Source organism: Chlamydotis macqueenii, chromosome 7 (genome assembly GCF_036417535.1).
Source record: "Chlamydotis macqueenii isolate bChlMac1 chromosome 7, bChlMac1.mat, whole genome shotgun sequence".
Taxonomy (NCBI): Eukaryota; Metazoa; Chordata; class Aves; order Otidiformes; family Otididae; genus Chlamydotis; species Chlamydotis macqueenii.
In genome coordinates this window covers 6881655-6900980 of record NC_141562.1, presented here as the reverse complement: position 1 = coordinate 6900980, position 19326 = coordinate 6881655, and the positions used below count along the sequence as shown (strand labels likewise).

The 19326-nt window shown below is 37.4% G+C and overlaps 1 protein-coding gene across 2 annotated transcripts in view; it reads right to left on the bottom strand.

Moving 5' to 3' along the window:
• Positions 1-19326, bottom strand: part of NRG3 (neuregulin 3) — a 400436-nt gene that overhangs the window by 102203 nt on the left and 278907 nt on the right. For both annotated transcript variants that reach the window (XM_086752050.1, XM_086752051.1), the window contains exon 3: positions 10203-10276. In XM_086752050.1, the coding sequence (XP_086608176.1) occupies positions 10203-10276 (74 nt within the window). The remainder of the gene's footprint in view (positions 1-10202; positions 10277-19326) is intronic.

Sequence of the window (19326 nt, the reverse complement as noted above, 5' to 3'; positions counted from 1 at the left end):
AAACACAAGGAGGCTCTTACAAAGTATTAGTTCTGGGAAGACAATTAGGACACTCAGCAGAAATCCTCTCAGAGGAAACTTTAGCTCTCATGTATAAGCCCCTTAATGTTTTTACTCTCAAGATAGTCAGTGTGTGTTGGACCGATCTTGCGCTTTGTGCCTGCAAGGCTCAGTGAAGAATTTGTCTTCCTGCTGTTTATTACTTACAGTCATATAACTGTGCTGCAGACAGGACAGATCAGTATGTCAGGCAGCCTACAACTTTATGATTTATCTGCACACACACTGCTGCATTTTTTACGAGAATCATTTTAACGTAGGACCACACATAGGAGAAGGCAAAACACTCAGTTCAGACTTAGATTTAATAAGGACAGATATGTTAAAAGGTATAAGATTAGTTGCCAATAAGAGAAATCCATCTCTTTTCTCCATGTGTTCTTACTAGCTCCTGCAACAGGTTGTGACATCTTTATGAAAGCTATACCATACCATCTCAACCAGTCCTGAGGCATTTAACATCAAAAGTGTGACTAAATCACTGAGATAAAGCGAAAGGGTATTGATGAAATGAAATGCTATTTGGACAACTGAGTAGCTTATTTACAAGGGTAGAACCTGATTAAATGAATGCTTTTTTGGCTAAATCACTCTCGTGTTTTGTGCAATTCTCCTACACGCCATCTTGCAATGACCCATTTTTGCTTACGCTTTTCTCCCTGAGCATGAAAAACTATGATTGCTGCACTGCTGAATTTTCCTCTTAGAAGGCCTGCAAATGTGATCTGACAAGTCAAATGATTGATCGCACCTTGTCCATCCAGGCAAAATCAGAGAAGTCCCTAAGAAAGACAGTGGGAGACTGACACCAACAATAACGTATCATCAGTTTGAAGAGTACGCAAGTCAGAAAAGTTAGTTACTCAGACCAACAGGCTAAATTAGACTCTTTCAGAGGGTCACAGAACATATACTTCAAGCTATATTTATACTTACAGTTTTCCAGACACGGAATGGCCAACAGCAGATTTAGGGAATCATAACGTGTTTGTAAGAGGAGCGGATAAGGGAAATTGATGTTTCGGAGGCTCATCACTTCAGAAGGTGCTTGTTTAGCAAAAGCGCTGCACCGCCTCTCATTCAGGCACCCAGATGAACCCAGCGCTCGTGGCAGAGCTTGCTCGCCAGCGGGAGAGTGCGATTCACAGCTCCATCTCTTACATAAGACTGTAACCTCTATTCACAGCCATCTGCTGTGGCTGTTGTGTAACAAGCTGCAGTCGAGTGTTTCTGCCATCATATGGTAAGTTTCCTTAAAATACACGTGCAAAAATCACTACACAAAGACCTAGAAAGTCTTTAACTAGATTGAAGTCTCAAATTTCACAGATGAATGGTAGTCTGGGAAGGCAGTCTTCAAACTCTTCTGCATGAGGTGGCTGTAATTTCCTTCCTGATTTCTAGCATCTACATCTTACAAGAAGATACACTGATTAAAACTTTTTGTTGACTGGGATTTGCATTGATAGATATCTCCATTTTCTGTCTTTTTTTGGAATTTATACTGAGATCAAATAAAAGGAATTTTCAATTTCACTATTATCATTACACATATAGGCAGTTTTTAAAGAAGGAGAAGGAAACAAGTGGTTTTGAGGTTGGTTTGGTTTGTTTTTTTTTTTTTTTCTTGTTGTCAAAGATCTACCCAATTCCAGCTTCTCTTCATGAATTTCTACAGAGATGCAATCTTCACAAGCTGAATTACAGAAGATCACCTATGGCCTAGAAGTCATGGCGAACCCAAACATGCTTCAATACTTTAAACGAAAAGTTTTGAAAGTAAAACAATGTTGAGTAATCAGATACCAATACATCCTTGTCTTCTAGGAGAAGAGATGAACAGAGAAGAATAAAGAACCAATGTTCCTTTAAAACTAATAAAAGAATTTTGGTCAAATTCAGGCTGATTTTTTTCTACTTTTCCAAATAAACCTGTGTGACTTCTTATTTAAATGTTATTTTAGCTAAATACTAAATATAGATATTAATTTTGTAAAGGCTGAAAATTTATTTAAAACTGAAATATGAAATGAAAATCAATTGTAACCCCTCCTTCAATCTTTCCAAAAAGAAAGTCAGGGGTTGAGTGGGGGTGGGTGTTGTGCAAACTCATTGCTGGTTGTTTTTCTACAAGGACTGGGAATTCAATGAAAGTACGGGGAAAAAAAGCTCTGTTATTGCACACAAAAGTAATGAAAACAATTCAATTTAATGCTGTTTGGAAAGAACTCTCACACTATCAGATTTTGTTGTTGTTGTTTTTACTTGAGAAGAGCAACACAACTTTCGAATCCTAGACTTAATTTAAAAAATTCCCCCCTCTACATTAGAAACATGAAGATCACCAATACTCTTGTGATTTTTAGAATCTATTCTGCAGTACTGACAAAAAAAAAATTAAAAAATGCTGAATAACATTTATATTACATGTTCTGTACAAGTCACTGTTAGCTTACCTATAGAAACAAATATTATTTCCAGTTGTTTCCTCTGCATTTAAATTTTGTTTTTAAAATTGTAAGAAACAACTATATTATCAAAACCAATAGTAATTTTGAGTGTGATTTTTCTTTGCCCATTGCATTAGTAGCAAATTTGTTATTTCAAATAATCTCTCTTGGGCTTTAACTTTTACAATGTGTTCTGACAAGACCACATTCAGACTTCCATTTGTCACTAGTGAACTATTTTACTAACGCTTTGTTAATGTTGCACTTCTGCTTTTAAGCATTTAATTCCAGTTGTACAGAACAAAGCCTAAGTTCCTATTTTAAGTAAAAACAAACAAACAAACAAACTCAAAACAAATCAAGAAGATTCATATTACTCACACAAAGTACAATTTTACGGCTTGTTCTGGTTTTGTTAGTGAGGGGGGGCCTAAGGTGGTAGCTTCTGTAGGAAACTGCTAGAAGTCGCTCCCCTTTGTTCAGTGGACTTGGCCGGGCCTAGGGCGGACCCGCTGCTGGCCAAGGCCAAGCCAATTGGTAGCAGAATGTCCCGTGATAACGCCTCTGCGATAACATATTTAAGTAGGGGAAAACAGGAGAAGAAAAAGGAGAAGATGTGAAGCAGCTGAGCGGGGGGCAGAGAGGGGGAAGCGCGAGCCTCATGGGCCTTGCAGGCCTCACCCTCTGGCCTCCTGCCGGGCAGCCGACTGGGCCCAACTCGGCCCGGCCCAGCTGCAAGAAGTGGAGAGGAGATGAGAAGTGAATAAGATGTAAAAAGGATCCTGAGAGACATCTGCCAGCCTGTTGTGAGGAACGGCTGCAGACGCCAAGGTCAGTGAAGAAGGAGGGAGAGGAGTAACATGGCTCCTGGCCAAGATTCCTCTGCAACTCGTGGTGAAGACCATGGTGGAGCGGGTTGTCCCCCTGCAGCCCATGGAGGTCCACGGAGGGGCAGAGATCCACCTGCAGCCCGTGGAGGACCCCACGCCAGAGCAGGTGGAGGCCTGAAGGAGGCTGTGGCCCGTGGAGGGCCCGCTGGGACAGCTGTTCTGGAGGGACTGCACCCCGTGGAAGAGATGACCCACGCCGGAGCAGTTTCATGAAGGACTGTGGCCCGTGGGAGGGACCCCACGCTGGAGCAGGGGAGGAATGCGAGGAGTTCTTCCCCTGACGATGATACAGCGGCGTAAAACAACACGTGATGAACTGACCGCGACCCCCATTCCCTTTTCCCCCCCCGTGCCGCTCGGGAGGGGAAGGTAGTAGAGATAATGTTAAGCCCGGGAAGAGGGAGGGGTGGGGGGAGGTTATCTTGTTCCCTGTCTCATTCTCCTGCTAATTTTAGCAATAAATGAATAGTTTTCCCCAAGTCGAGTCTGTTTTGCCCGTGACGGTAACTTTAAGGATTTCTCCCCGTCCTTATCTCAAACCTTGAGCTGTTTTTTCTTATATCATCTCCTCCTATTCTCTCGGAGGGTGGGGGGAGCGAGAGACAGACTGCGTAGTCTGGTCCTGATCAGGGCTGAACTACGACACAGCTTCAGCACAACTCAAATTTGAAAACACAGTCTGTGTCCTGAGGTCTCTATCCACACTTGATCAAAGAGGAGAGAAAACATGTCCCTCATTCCCCCAAGGGTATATTTTCTTTCCTATTTTACCTTGCTGAGGTTTCATATTCCCCAGTCTGTCTCTCATTTGATGCATCTTTTCTCATATATAGATAAATTCATTAAAAATTCTGTAGTGACTGCGTTGCTTTTCTCCTTTACTGCTGTTCTTATCAAGGCAATTTCTTCCTTCTTTCCTTCCAATCTTTAATGCATCAACACTAATCTATGCTGATTTGTGATGCATTTGAACTGGAGGAACTCTGTTTATATATCCTTATAAAGAAATTGTAGTTAACAGAGATGTCATACCCATTTGATGCATGCTAACAAATCTTATACTGACTTGTCATTTTCAGGGACTTCACTTGACCGTTGTCATCACATAGCTCTTAAACTCCAGTTTTACAAGGCAATAAAATATCACCTTTTGATTATTTCGCTTTTGTAAAAGCGTAATATCCTAGAGCAACATGAATAACATAAATAATTTTCATTCTGTGAACACAAAGTTGATGTGGCAGTCGTCTTTGCAATTAGATTGATAAGACAGCATAAAAGGACAATTACTACAAAAGAAACTTGGTCTGCAGACGCTCTGTCCATATGCTCTTTTTGAATACAAAACAGTCTTAAATAGATGAAATAATTACTGCAGAAAGGCTTTAAAACCTTTTTTTTTTTTTTGAGACAAAGTTAAGCCACTAAATTCAGATTTAGATCCAGATTTCAAAAGGTCTATCTGGGGTTAAATAACCTCCATGTTAGGTCTGTTTTAGAAGGACTCGCCCTCCATGAAACTCAGATATCTACTTCTGGCTAGTCAGACCTCCTGTTCTCCTTAAATTCTCTTTCACTGATAACTGTCCCTACCTACATTGAACCTTTGAAGTCTTTCAAATAGCAAAATTTTATTTTCTCCCATGCCTTCTAGAAATCAAAAAAGGAGGGAAAAAATTCTAAAGGAATGTTGACAAATTCAGAAAGGTTAAGTCATAAAAGACAAAAATTATTCAAGGTCTAGAAAACCAGTCATTCAGTAAGAGACTCAGAAGTTTCATTTATTTATTCAAATTATTTGAAAATACATTCTATAAATATTTAAGAACTGTGATGCCCTTTTCCCTCTATTTAATAACAAGCCCTTTACAGACCACCTTTGTGGTGTCCAGTGCAGTTATAAACTTCAAAGTCAGCTCTGCTCAAAGCAGGAGGCTGAACCTCCCGAGATCTCCAGAGAAGTCCAAACTTCTCTTTCAACCTAGATTATCCTATGATCTTACAAATACAGAACTGGAAAGTGGAAAAAAAATAAAACAAAATACAATAAAAATAATTTAAAAAACCCAAACAACAAAAAGCCCAAGATTTTTGTTTGGGTTTTTTTGGTGGTTTTTTTTTTTTAGGAGGTGAATGTTGGTGTTAGGGCTTTGAATACATTTCTGGAAAAACAGGTTTTTTTCCTTTTTAAACTATCTGGAGTTGTTTTACTTATTTACTATCTGAGTCTTCCAGGAGAGAGGTTTTGATCCTTTGGTACACAAAGAGGTAATCTAAGAATGAGAAACTGCAGATTCCAGACATGACACATGCAGGTTTCTCTTTGATGAGATTCAAAAAGAAAGATGATGTGTGCCACGCTGTCACAGGTTAAAGCATTGTAAGACCACAGGCTATTGCTAGCTCTGTAGGAACAAGACTTCTAACATTTGAAAAAGCTAGTTTAACAGACCCAAAGCGTAACACGGTGAAAACTGACAGAAAAAAACCTACCAGTGTAGAAACAAAGTGTGTATTTTAACAAAGAACATAACTGATAGATTTGGGCTCTGCGTAAATTTCGTGTGGAAGCTGAAAAGTCTTGAGACCCTCAGAGTAGGGATGATACACAAAATCTATTTCTAGTGGCTAGTTCACTCTGACTGTAAGTGGTTTATAAATGAACTATGATCAGGCTAAGGAAGGAATTACATGATGGTGCTGACTGCAACAGCAGGAGCATGGCCTAATGACCTACAAGCTTTCCATCCTATTTTTCTTCTTTTAGAAAAAAATGCATTTATTTTAAAAAAGGATCAGATAATATTCCCAATATTTGATAAGGGGATCCCTCCTCACTTAAGCTTCTGAGGTCAAAAGGGACAACTTGAATGTTAATATGACAAATAGGAAATTAATATTGCACATCGTAAAACTGAAACACACTTTTTGCCTAGGAAAGTAGCCTTCAATGCTAAGTTAAGAACAAAAAAGTTGAAGGTGGTGTTCAACAATTTGGTAAAAAAAGGGGTAACATGACAAGTCTATTCTCAATGTTTTGTTCACTGCTTTGGAATATCTGCATGGACTAGTCAAAGCTTTAAAGGTTATACTTTGCCTCAGTATAAAAACTGATTCAAAGAAGTATCCACAGCCTACACACAACTTACCTTCCAAGACTCATTGGGCCAGGCAGGTCTACTCTAGAACACTATAAAGGTGTATAAAGGAGTATATTTGTACTATTTATGTTGTACATGTTTCCATTCCTATAGATACACACAGGAATACACATGCCTGAAAAAAATGACTTCTACATAAAGTTATATTAAGGTTGTATTTATAATGTTGAAAATGTAAGTGCTCTACCATTGCCATGAATTGTATTTATAGAGAAGTTAGCCCAGATGGAAAAAGCAGAAGCAATGTTTCAAATATACTCCTATCCTTTCCTTATGGCATGTCACTGCTATTTCTTTTCTCTTTATCCCATTAGCATTTCCTCCTCAGATGAAGGAGAAAAGAACAGAGAGAGTTCAGGGACTTGTCCTGCCCAGTATTAGCAGGGCTGACAGATTCCTTCCTCTTGATAGTAACTGTGAGCTTGTGTTGCATTGGCATGCTGCATGCAGCCTTTTCCCTCATGGGTGACATTATTAATTTTGTTAGGTTCCTTGTGTCTCCTATGGTTTAGGCAGCTTTTTCCCATATTCCAAGATTAACAAACATCATGGGTTTTTTTGTTTGGTTTTTTTTTTTTCTTTTTTAAACATATTCTACTTATAGCCAGAAAAATCTGGTTAAGAGTGGAGGAATTAAGGGAAGTGAAAGCTGTTAACATCTATGATGCTTGAAGGGGTGTTTTGACATTGCTTTGTGTCCTACATCTGTTTTCTTATGAATTTGTTCCTAACTTTGACTTGAAGGAAGGTAGCAGGTGGCAGATCTGACTGCAAGATGCCATGGATGTGAATTCAGGAACTCTGAAACACTAACAGGTAGTTTCAAGAGGTTTCCTGAAATCAGAATTTTTAATATCTTAACCACTTAGTTTAATTAAACTACATGTACATGATTTAGCATGCATTAAGTATTACATAATTCGTATTCACATCTGTGATGCAAAGCCAAGACCTAACATATGCATAAAATGAAGTAAGAAGGTGGGTTTGGCCTGATGCCGTACAAAAATACTGTACAGCCATATCACATTATTTGTCACTATGCAACCTCAGATAATGGCCATGCTGAACAAGCTTGGTTTGTTTTAGAGGGCTATTAAAAAAAACCAAACTCTTGCATGTGTAAATAACTAGTAATTTCAAGACAATATTGTTACTACTTTCCAAGTGACCATGGTCCAGATTCACTTTCTGTTAAGTGACAAGTGAATATTCTGAAAATGTAACCTGCGTTATCACAGGCAAGGTAAAATTAAAAACATATTGCTTCAGTATTTCATGCATGCAAACCTCAAACAAGCTACATATTGTTATTAGATGCATCATTAGCAGTTCTGAACACATTAACTGCCAAGAATCCTAAGCAATTGCAGAAAACTCAAATGAGCTGGACTTGTTTATAGAGCTTGACTGACACCAGCCAGTGTTGGCTATGTGCAGTCCAGACACCAGAGCACTAATCTGAGTGTTCAACTTTTGGAACTTAAACCTTGCACATTAAAAAAATGCCTCTTTGTGAATCCACCTCCAAATTCACTCTTTAGTGTCCTTCAACAGTTCTCTTCCTAATCCAAACACACATTCAATCACAAACCTAAAGTTTTGCAAAGCAACACCACAGCCTTTGGAGGTAATCATATTGCGCTTGCCTAGTGCGTTAAATACTTTTTACACTCCTCAGGTTATGCAAATAGCAGATCTTTCTGCCACTGAGTGCTAATTATCAGCATGGTATTAATTTTTTTTTCCTCTCCAGACAGAAGATAAATATTTAACTGATTTCACTCCTGAGCAAAACGTTCATGTTGTCACTGACCAGCTGCAATAGAACGTTTCTGATAGCTCCCTTTCAGGCTAGGCATGCACATACATACAAGGAGATATATCACACTATGCCAACACACAGAAACGTACATCAGCACAAGTTTTTCCTCTTTTGAGTACAGATGAGGACCAAACAGAAGTTAAATTTCAAAACTGACTGGGAAAGTACCTAACTCATATCAACGTTCTTTATTTATATTGGAGAGGAGCCCTTCTTGGACCATAGGTGTGTCAATGGATCTACGTCAACATCAAGCCAAGGTCCCCCACTCTTACATACCCTAAATAATATAACTTCAAAAGAAAGCCTTTGTAGTCAGAAGGTCTAAAAAGGATATTTCAGCAGAACCTTCACTTACTGAGCAGGATCAGGAGGCTAAACAATTTTAGGGAAACAATGCAGTCAGAAACCAACCAGGGTGAAGTAAACATCTCCGCAGCAAAGAGAAACAAGTCTGTGCAACCAAGACAATGCTGCAAAGAAACAACAATACTGTCTGCAGTGTATAAACACTGTAAGGCTTTTGGTCTTGTCAGATGCAGCTTCATCCAGGAGTTTTTTCTTGGCTTTGTAGCGTATCTATATGAATTTCACCTCTGCTCCTAAGGGAGTAAAGCTAGAGCGCCCTGTTAAAACCAAGTCAGATAGGTACCACACCCTGTCCTGTTGTTAATTGTTTGTCCTTTCCCCACTTCTAGGATACAAAGCACCTTTTTCCTTGACACATACACACCTCCTATGTTGACACATGCAGACACAACTTGGCAGAAGTAAAATCTGCTTAGTTATTATAGGCGCTGCACTTTACCATTAAAGGTCAAGCAAAAGGAAAAGCTGAACCAAATACAAAACAAACTAAAATGGGAGTTATACAACACAGGGAATTATAAAACAACACGTGTTTTTGGCAACAGGCTTTCACATGAAGAAGCATAAGAAAATAAACAGAAAGTACAAGAAAAGACTAGAAAAACAAACATTATTCTTCAAAAAACACAAACAAAACTAATCAAATCCATTTTTAAAGAGCACCCAAAACCAGAAGACTTCATACATTACAGGTCCCAGGTATAAGAACAGAAACAAAAGACTGGATATGACCCTTTGCTGTATGTAACTTCATTTAAAAATTTAAGATAAAACAATATTAATTAGTAAATGGACTCACTTCCTAGAAATTAATCCTGGTTAATATTTTTGACACAGTTTTATTAATTAAGAGAATTTAAAAAGGGCAACAGTGGAGTAGAACATATATCCCGATGTTATTCTGGCATAGATTGAGTTGTGTAATAGAAAGTTACTTTGTCCCCACATTACTACCTGAAAGTACACCTTTATTCTGCCAATACAGAACAACTTTACTTGTAAAAGTGAAAAAAAAAAAAAGTTTTGTGTAAACTGACTTCACATATTTCAAGGAGATTATCATCTCCACAGTGCCAGATAATATGAATTTATTTTCTTTTTGAGGAACCACTTTGCAGCCTTGGTTTCCTTTTAGATTATGTAATTTTATTTTTTTCTTGAGTCGAAGTAGAGAAATGTGAATACTTTGGCTTTAAGCAGGGACAGCATTATTCCAATTCATAAGGAATCAAGTCCTCTGATATCCTGACAGGCTGCAGCAGCAGGTATTTTATAAGAACAGAGACTGGAGGATCTGTGTTTATCCTACCAACAAAAGCAACACCATTCGCTACACACAATGGCAGTGGTCCACAATATGCTTTCGGACAACAGGCAAAGGATCATCCCACATGGCAAGAACAGTCTCCAGCATGGATTAAAAATATAAGAAAATTATTTGACGTACTTGGATCTGACAAGATTGAGTCGGTTTTCGGCAAAAATTGGTCACAGCGGACTCCTTGGTAGCCCTCTTTGCACCTGAGAAAAAGGGGATAAATGACAAACATACGCATGCGGTCGTAAAAGGTTAATTTCAAGGCAGCAAAATCAACTGAAATTCTCCCTACCAACACGGAGAAGGACTTGCGTATTTACAGCTACTTCAACTATTATGGAAGCAAGGTTATTACTGAAACACAATGGAAGCACGTAAAATCATTTGTATTTCAAAAAGTTCCCCTCGAATCTTTTCAATTATTTTAGAAACTATGAAAAGAAACCTCATGTCAGAATAACTCCTCTTTTAAACATCAATTCAGTGAAACAATCAAAGAAAAATCCTCTATAAAATAAACATATTTGTAATAAAATAAACTCATTAGGTAACACAAAGCTTTATAACGGTTCCGTAATGGACAAACCATCAGATTAACAACTTGATTATCTTTGGCTGCTTGAATAAGCAGGGAACACTTATCTGGCCATTAATTTTAAGACTAGTTTCTACTGTGCTTAAGAGATAATGTGTTTTGGCATGGCAAACAATGCCTGATGTTGTCTATAAGTGGACAGTCTTAGATGTCTGTGGGACTAGAATTTAAAGCACATAAACCAGAATAGCCTCCTGCCTTAGCAAACAAGAACTGGCTTTGACTGAGATTCTAATACTATTATTTATCTTGAAATCTTACTTTGAAGAAATTCAATTTACTGCATTTGGACTGTTCTCAGAAGTTTCTCTCATTTCAACTAAGTCTATCAGAATCAGACCTTTAATTATTTATTCGCCAAGCAGTTTTTCAGAGAAAAGTGATGGACACGTTAATTATAAATGATAGTGACAGGAGACTCCTTATCTCCCAAAGCTCTTACACATTGTATCAACAATATGCTCAAATCAGCATCACTACCTTCATTAGAATTGACAACTGCACCTTGAATGATATGATAATGTCAGGAGCAGAAGTTATCTGCTCCTTCACAATGTTTCTACTCAGGCTTCCTCTAAAAGTTGCCTTTTAAAATACTTCTGGTTTAAAAAATTAATTCTTCATTGAGAAATGCATCTCACTAGCTTTGATTCAAGGATTAGTAAGCACATCTGTGAGCAAATATGTACATTATAAGAATTCCCATCAGACCTAAAAATGTAGTAAAAATCTACATTGAGAAAAAGATTTTAAAAAATGTACAGATATTATTTCAAATCCCCCTTTTGCACTTTCTCCCTGATGGATACTGAGTACTACCTTGGAGATCAGCTTCTTACTAGTACTTGCATATCTATAAAATGACTGAGTGGGAAAAAACTTAATTCAAATCCTATGGCAGTGGTCATAAGTTATCAGTCAAGGAAAAAATATTCTTATTTTTTTAAAATGTGGAATATTCAATTAAAATTGTCCACTAGTCAGAAAAGCAGAAGTCTCCATATACGCAAATGCTGCTGCATGCACTTTTCCCCTCTGATTATGAAATATCAAAAGTTGCCTCACATCAAACAGAAACTCTTCTCTCCACAGTCTCGAGGAGAGTTGGCAGACTTCATTGCAAAGCTTAAGAACCACCTTCACGGGTGGGGATATTCTTGTTGTTGCATTAGCATTTTCTATTAACTTTTTGACATACATTTGTACCTGCCTCAGTTACTACTACACTATTACAGACTTAAAACTCTCTGTGCTAAACTGTTGATCTGCAAGTCATAAAAGTGTCCATCACATAGCCCAATTCCTGCAAATTTTCATGCCACCTGTGAGGATAAAGAGTCACAGAGTGGTGTCTCCTGGAAGAGCTCATCAGGCAGGAGCAGGCAGAGCAATACTACAAGTATCCTCACTCCAGTGGGAGTTACTCCTTCCCTTCCTCTCTGGCGGCCAACAGGGCACATCTGAGCCAGAAGCTCTGCTGCCTTCCTTTCCTTATCACTCCATTCTTCAGATAACAAAGCAGAAACTTTAGACTATCTGACTTCACAGCTGAGAAATAGAGTTTGCATCATTTATTCCAGCTGTCAGATGGTCCAGGTAATTCGTTATGGTCCAGGTAATTCATTTTGGCCCAGCTAACTAATTGCCCATGCTAGAACTCAAGGAGAGAAATTTTGCTACTATTAGGTGCTAGGGTATATCTGGGGGTCTCTATTCCAATCCTACCATGTCAGGGGCCAAACCAAACATCAGTCTTTAAGTTTAAGAAAATATATATTTTTTTTGTATCTTGCAAAAATGGCAAAAAGGTACTGTGGATATTTTCACTGTCCATTTAATGTTGTTCACAAGGGTTACATTTAATCAGGTGCAAGTACAGCAGATGCTGATAAAGTTGGTGGCCTCAGAAAAGATCTGATGAGAGACTCCTGTAACTGGTAAAGTATCACCCCAGTAGAAGACTAAGATGTGTTTCCGTGTCTTTCTCTTCCTGACTTTGTAAGAGCAATGGGTTGGAACAGAATATATCACAAAGTCACTTAGATTTACAGCTTCTCCCTTGTAAAACTCGGCATCCGTGGCACCTGACTCAATTGCACACTGCCACAACTACGCTATGCAGTCTGGTGATAACGATGGGGATGGATTTCTTCTCTTAAAATGTACTGGCTATCACAAACTATTATTTTTTTTATCCTGACTTTATCATACACACAGTGCTGCTTTCCTCCATCACTATGAAACTGGAGCATACAGTAATCAGCTGATTGACTGACCTGGATGAGTCTAAAGTAACATTTTCACTTACCTGTGCACTTCGATGAACATGCCAGAGGAGGAACTTATTTTTTTTTACTTTCAAAATTTAGTACAGAGATGGCTGATACATCAAAGAACAGATATAATCTTTTTATCTAATAACATACTCTTACATTAAGACAACAACTACTATGGCCATACAGGGCTTTGTTTTTTAAATTATATTAACTTTTTCGGCAAAGATTAAACCTAAGCCTTCTAGTTTCATGAACAAATGATTTTTGAAATTCATAAGGCAGAAAATAATAGCAATAACTGCTCTGCCAATATCAGACCAAAGTTCAAACCTTTATAATTAAGTCTTGTGAAACTGAAGTCTTGTAGAATATACATTTGACAGTTATAATGTCACAATATGGTAAAAGCTGATCATGTTGTGGCATCCTGTAATCTTTGCTAAAGCATCTGCCACCCATCCTAAATGGGCAGATGTGACAGTTGTGCCCAGAATATCTGGTGTGCACACACGCTGCTATTTGGCATCACACCTCCAAGGGAAAAAAAACCAAAACCAAAAAAACAAACCAAACCCAACTCACAACAAAAAGCCCTATTAAAACAGCACTATTCTGTCACATACAGAAGTTCAGGAAAGTCCAGCTGAGATCACTCAATACAGCCATACGCAGTGTGAATGATCTCATTCATATTTATGGATGTATTAAAAAAGCCGTGAGTAATAAAGGAAATCTTGAGGAATGCTTTGACACAGCTAACTGAAATGATCATTAGATTATATGGCAAGCAAATGGTTATCAGATACGTCTTTAAAAAATAAAATGAAACTGGGCTAAGATATTGTTTGTAGTGAAGTGAAAGCTCTGATCTGCCTGCGGGACCCTGCAGCACAGGAAGGAAAGGACAGCCCAAGCTCCACGCCAGCACCAGAAATCACTTCCACGTGGAAGCGCTGCACTGGATGAGCAGGCTTGGGCACACACTGACGTGCAGACCACGGTGAAGGGCTCTATAAATAGTGTTAATTACTGCCTCCTTGCAAAGTAAATATGAAAATGGAATTCTCTATTTTGCATTCAGATTTTCATCCAAATAACTGTATATCTAGGCTCTAGACCAAAAATATCAACAAGACTGTATGAATGGAAAAATTTAAATATTTCTGATTAAATGGTATGAAAAGAGAATCACAGGTAAAGCTAATCTGCAGCTGCTAAACACTTGCAAACAGTACATCCCTAAATGGTATCTGCTAAATTCAGCTAAGATTATTTTATCATGTATTCTTCACATCTTTCATTGGTAATGTACTTTCTCTAGATTATGTTTCTTAAGGTCACCAAAGACAAACTGCATTGTGCACTGAACTTCAGAGTCGCCTACAACATCCTTTGTGTGAAAACACAAATGCAGAAACACATTTCTCATTCCCGGTGAGAAGTTATTTTCTTTACACTTGAGCACATTCACACTTAAGTATTAAAAAATAAACATAGTATGAGCATTTATTCAATCCTTTTGTTCCCATTTTTAATATTAAATAGTATTAATACATATATATTCTAGTCAAAGAGATTACAGACATTTTCTGTGGACATTTCTCAGAATTGTTTCTTCTGTATTCAAACCTTATGGAGCCAAGGGAGATTTCAAATAGGTGACTGCATCGCACATAGGAACAGCACAGCACTCCAAATCCCTAGATTTCAGATGGAACACACTAGTAAAAAGTAAAGTGAGTTGGCATGGGGGGTGGCAAACTGCACACTGAGCAAAGCTGAAGAATAAAATATATCTAAACCCAGTAGGAAAAAGGGAAGGTATTACAAAGGACCTACTTAAAAGAGTTAGGGAAGGACATATAAAGCTTAAGGCCAAGAAGCCATTACTATCACAGTTTACCTTTTCCTCAACTACTTCCTTATAGAGCTCCATCTCTCTATAAAATGGAAATATTTTAGTTCTCGAGGGACAGTAATGCAGAGAAGGCAGGAGAGAGTGGCACCAGCAAACTGCAGAGGCTATGAAAGACAATAATGCTGTGAAACCCCACCTCTTTCGTCCTTCCCTATGATAATACCCATCCATTTGAAATGGGAATAATTATTTTTCTTCCCAAGTGTGGTGATCACATTGCCTTTGACCATGTGAAGAACTACGTACAAAATAGTTTATCTGTACAAACTCCAGAATTTGGCAGCCATAAAAGAGTTCCTCTGAAATGGAAATTTTGAAAGTGGCATTTAGAACCTCAGTGATAGACTACACCAGAAGACTATATATCAGGAAAATAAGCATATGCGAGGCCAAAAGTTATTTGTAACATTTAACAGGAATGTCTTAATAGTGCAGTGCCCAAAAGATGAGTTTATAATATGAGCCATAATCTGATTCTAGCTTCATAAACAGGTAATCCAATTTGAAAGATGGAATTAAGAGTATCTATGAAAAATTAAAGTTAACTTTTGCAGCTTATCCAGACAAATGCATATTCCCTTCCACTTGTAAAAGCTACAAAATGACAATTTCAAAAATGCTATCAATTAGAAAGATCTATCTCATAATTTCACTGGATCAGTTTCTCATGACACCATTACAGCCATTGTACTAACAATCAGATGCCAGTGCGAACACATACTGCATTCTCTTACTTATTCTTTAAGAGAGGAATCGGAGATAATGAAAAATAAATATTCCAATGGTCTATAAATTTTGATCAAGTATTTATTTTCACATAGAGAATGCAATATGCTTTACCCTAGGTTAGAGAGCCAGTTACGCATTAAATACACAGTAGCAAGCCAGGACACTGTACAGGTCATTGGGTTGTCCCACAGTCTAGCCTGAAATATGCCATAAACAATGAAAAATAATTCCTGTGCTCTGCAGGTCAGCTAAATATAGACTTCTCTGCTTACAGCTAGAATGACCTTAACTGGAATCAATGGAAATTTGTATTTGTTATTGTGACTGTTATTAGGTGAAGATTTATCCACAAGGGAAGAAAAAAGTAATCTTAACAGTGAGGGTCAGAGAGGATATCTTGTCATTTAACACATAGAGCATGCCATAATAAGCAGTAAAAAAGGCTTTCTAGAGTCAACATTAGACCATTGAATCACAATTTAGACTATTTCTCAAGGGATGCCATTCTCAAAGCCAGACATAAAATGAACCCTTCATAAAAATCAATAGTCAGCCACTCACCTGCAAACAGATTCACATTCAGTTTTTGGTGTGAAAAAAAAGCATCAACAACTTTAAACCAGGTTTTCTATAACTCAGAAATGTCCTGATCACTTGATTATCATCTGTTTGAGGAAGGATTACTCTTGTATTGTTCTTGGGAAAAAAAAAAAAATCAGAGATTTTCCATTTTCTCTCAAAATACATTGGGGGCAACAGGGGAGACAATGAAAAAAACTTGAACAGGATTGGAAAGTTTCCAACATAGATCTAATCATGCAGAAGCAAGTGAAAAAAAAAAAAAAAGTTTTGAGCCTTAGAAAGAGTTACTACTGTTTTCAGGTGTTGTTGACACCCAACAGAGTTTGTAGTGAAATATAAACCAGAAGTAATATTTTAACTGTCAGAGACTTTTCCAGAAATTGGAAATTCCAGGGCTCAGGAGACAAGGCACATATCAAGCACTGCTGGCAGAGGTGACATTTTTTTCTTTGCAAATCTGTTTCTGTAGTTTCACAATGGAAAGACTTTTTCAAGTTGACATGACTTTTCCAGTATTGTTTCAGAAAAGGATCATGCAGCAACCTACAATCAAACTGTTAAAGGAGAAGGCTTTTCTTAATTGTGAGAGTGCCTGTGGCCATTGGACTTTATAGGTGTGTGGTCTGCTGGCAGTAAGTGCACGGGGCAGGAGGTGCAGATGGGAAGAGGAGTAGGAGGAAGGGTGACAGCGCCTAGTACAAAACCAGTTACAAAAGCCTGCCATATAAACAGCGAAACTACCCTTCATTAACTCCTCCCTTGGTCTATCTAACACTCCAAAATAAATAATTGAATACAGCTCAATCTCTTCCTGAAATGAAACATTGGATTTTAAAGCAGGATGAAAAAAATGCAGTTTTTCCTCAATTGTTTCCATGAGTGATATAGTGCATCTACCTCATCGCACTCCAACCTATTATAGAGAATAACTTTTTAAAATATGCTTCTCACTGGCAGGCTCTAATCTTCTTCTTTGTCCAAAGATGACAAATTGCAGCTATTTTGTAATCAGACTTTTAAAATGCACTGGTGAGACCTTCCATGTGGATTCACTAACATAGCCTTCAGGTCTTGGTTGCGGTAATTTTATTAAAACCCATAAGGCATATACGACCACAAAAATCCAGTAGCCTCTACTACTTTATAGTAAAGCAATTTCCCTAGACAAACCATCTAGTTACCCAGTATTAACAGACACCATCAGTAAGCACAGCAGAAAAAGTAAACATGGATTTTTGACCTCTCTTAGTGACCTTGAAATACAAACAGCCAGAGGCTTTTAGCACCAAGAAGCAAAAATGATACCTTTTCTGCAAAACAGTGTAAACAGAAACAGTCATTAAAAAGTATGTTTAGATAGGTGGGTCTTTTCTTTAAAACGCTGAGGATTTATGACTGTAGCAATATGTGGAGGTCTGCGATCAGCAGGCTCTTGGGCACTTCTTGCATGAAGCTATAGCCCCTACAGTTTGTGTTATACACAAAATACAACTTGCTAACTAAAATTAAACTAAAGTCAATATAAACTGATAAAATCAACCAAATGAAATTTAAATGAATGCATCACATTAGAAAGAAAGAAAAAAAAAAAAAAAACCACAGGGACTCAATAAGGAGTTGGGTAAAGACAGTATTTCTTGAACACAAATATTAATCCCTTTAGATGGGAAGGTCAGAATGCTTACTCAGGACACTCACCTCCCTCCTCTTGTTCTTTTTTTTTTTTTTTTTCTTAAATAATCTCCACAACAGAGATGCAACTTACTGTATAAAACAGGTTTTGTATCAGGGTTTGAATATACTTTATTTTTTTAAGACCTTGCAATCCATTATGTGATTGAATTAAGATATGTATCTGCCTTTTCCTTATCTTTTCTTAAAGAAATAATGTTGACTATTGTGTAAAGAAATATTACAACTGTTACAGAACGGACAATATCGACTTTAAGAAAAAAAAAATTGCTTTTCTATCAATTTTCTTTTAAAATGTTGCAGATGTTAAAAATAAGTAGAGTAAGTAACCACAAAGCAAATTATATTGAAAAGGCAGCTAAAGAAGGGTAAGAAAAGTTTTGCTTCTATATCATTTGCCCTAGAACCAGGCAAGCTGAAACACTCTAACACCGAATCAGACCTTTAAAAAAAGTCATAGTAATCATTGGTATAATTCGCTATATTTTTTCAGGATGGAAATTGTCAGTTCACCTCTCTGAAATAGGGACGTACTATTATGCTCCTGGTGCAAATGGCATAGAGATTAAAGGTCACAGCTACAAAAACCCGAGTCATCGCCCAGATTTAGATAATACAACTTTCAACTAATTTGTTGACTCCAGTGTTTCAGGATCCTTTATCCTTGGAGAAACTAAATGGGGATACTTAATTGAAATCTGAATTATCTAAATCCTCTGTAGGAACTATTGAGCTAAATTAGGCTTTCAGCATTTAAAACGGAGTTATGTGGATTTGACTTAAATGTCTCATCTAAAGTTATGCAGGAGCTACCGAATTATCATTCCTCTCCTCATCTGGATGGTGATCCTTCTTTGTCTTTCACAAAAGGCAGGTCAGAAAAAGAAACAAAGATTAAGAGCTGGTGTTAGTAAAGCCATTAAAACTGTTCAGACCTGTATCAGCATCTGAGCTAATAATTTCCCTCCCCTCAACACCAGACCTTTTTTTTTCTTCTTTATTTGAGGGTGTTCCCTTAAAAATAAAAAAAAAAAAGGCGAAAGTTTAATATACTTAATCAATGCACATAGCCCATGAAGAATTGTTACACAGTCATTCTAGAGTACAGTATTCACTTAAAACTCAGGTTAGGGTTTGTATCTGAAATATAAATTTATTGTTTTATTGACAGTTACTTGGTATCAAATTTACTTGTGGCATATCCACATGCAGGTCAATATTTCACACTAATACACAGGCTTTAGGCTTTTCATGAGGTAAGAATTATCTTCACCCACTGAGGACAAAGAAATCCTTAAGAAATTATTTTCCCCTTTGTTTCTATAATACATATATCTGAACACAAGTCTTATGCATAACAATTTGAACTGGCAACTTAGCAACTGACTGTAATTTAGTTTCAACAATCATATTAAAGATCAAAAGAAGGTTTTGCATTTAGTTTTTTATTGTAGCAACTAT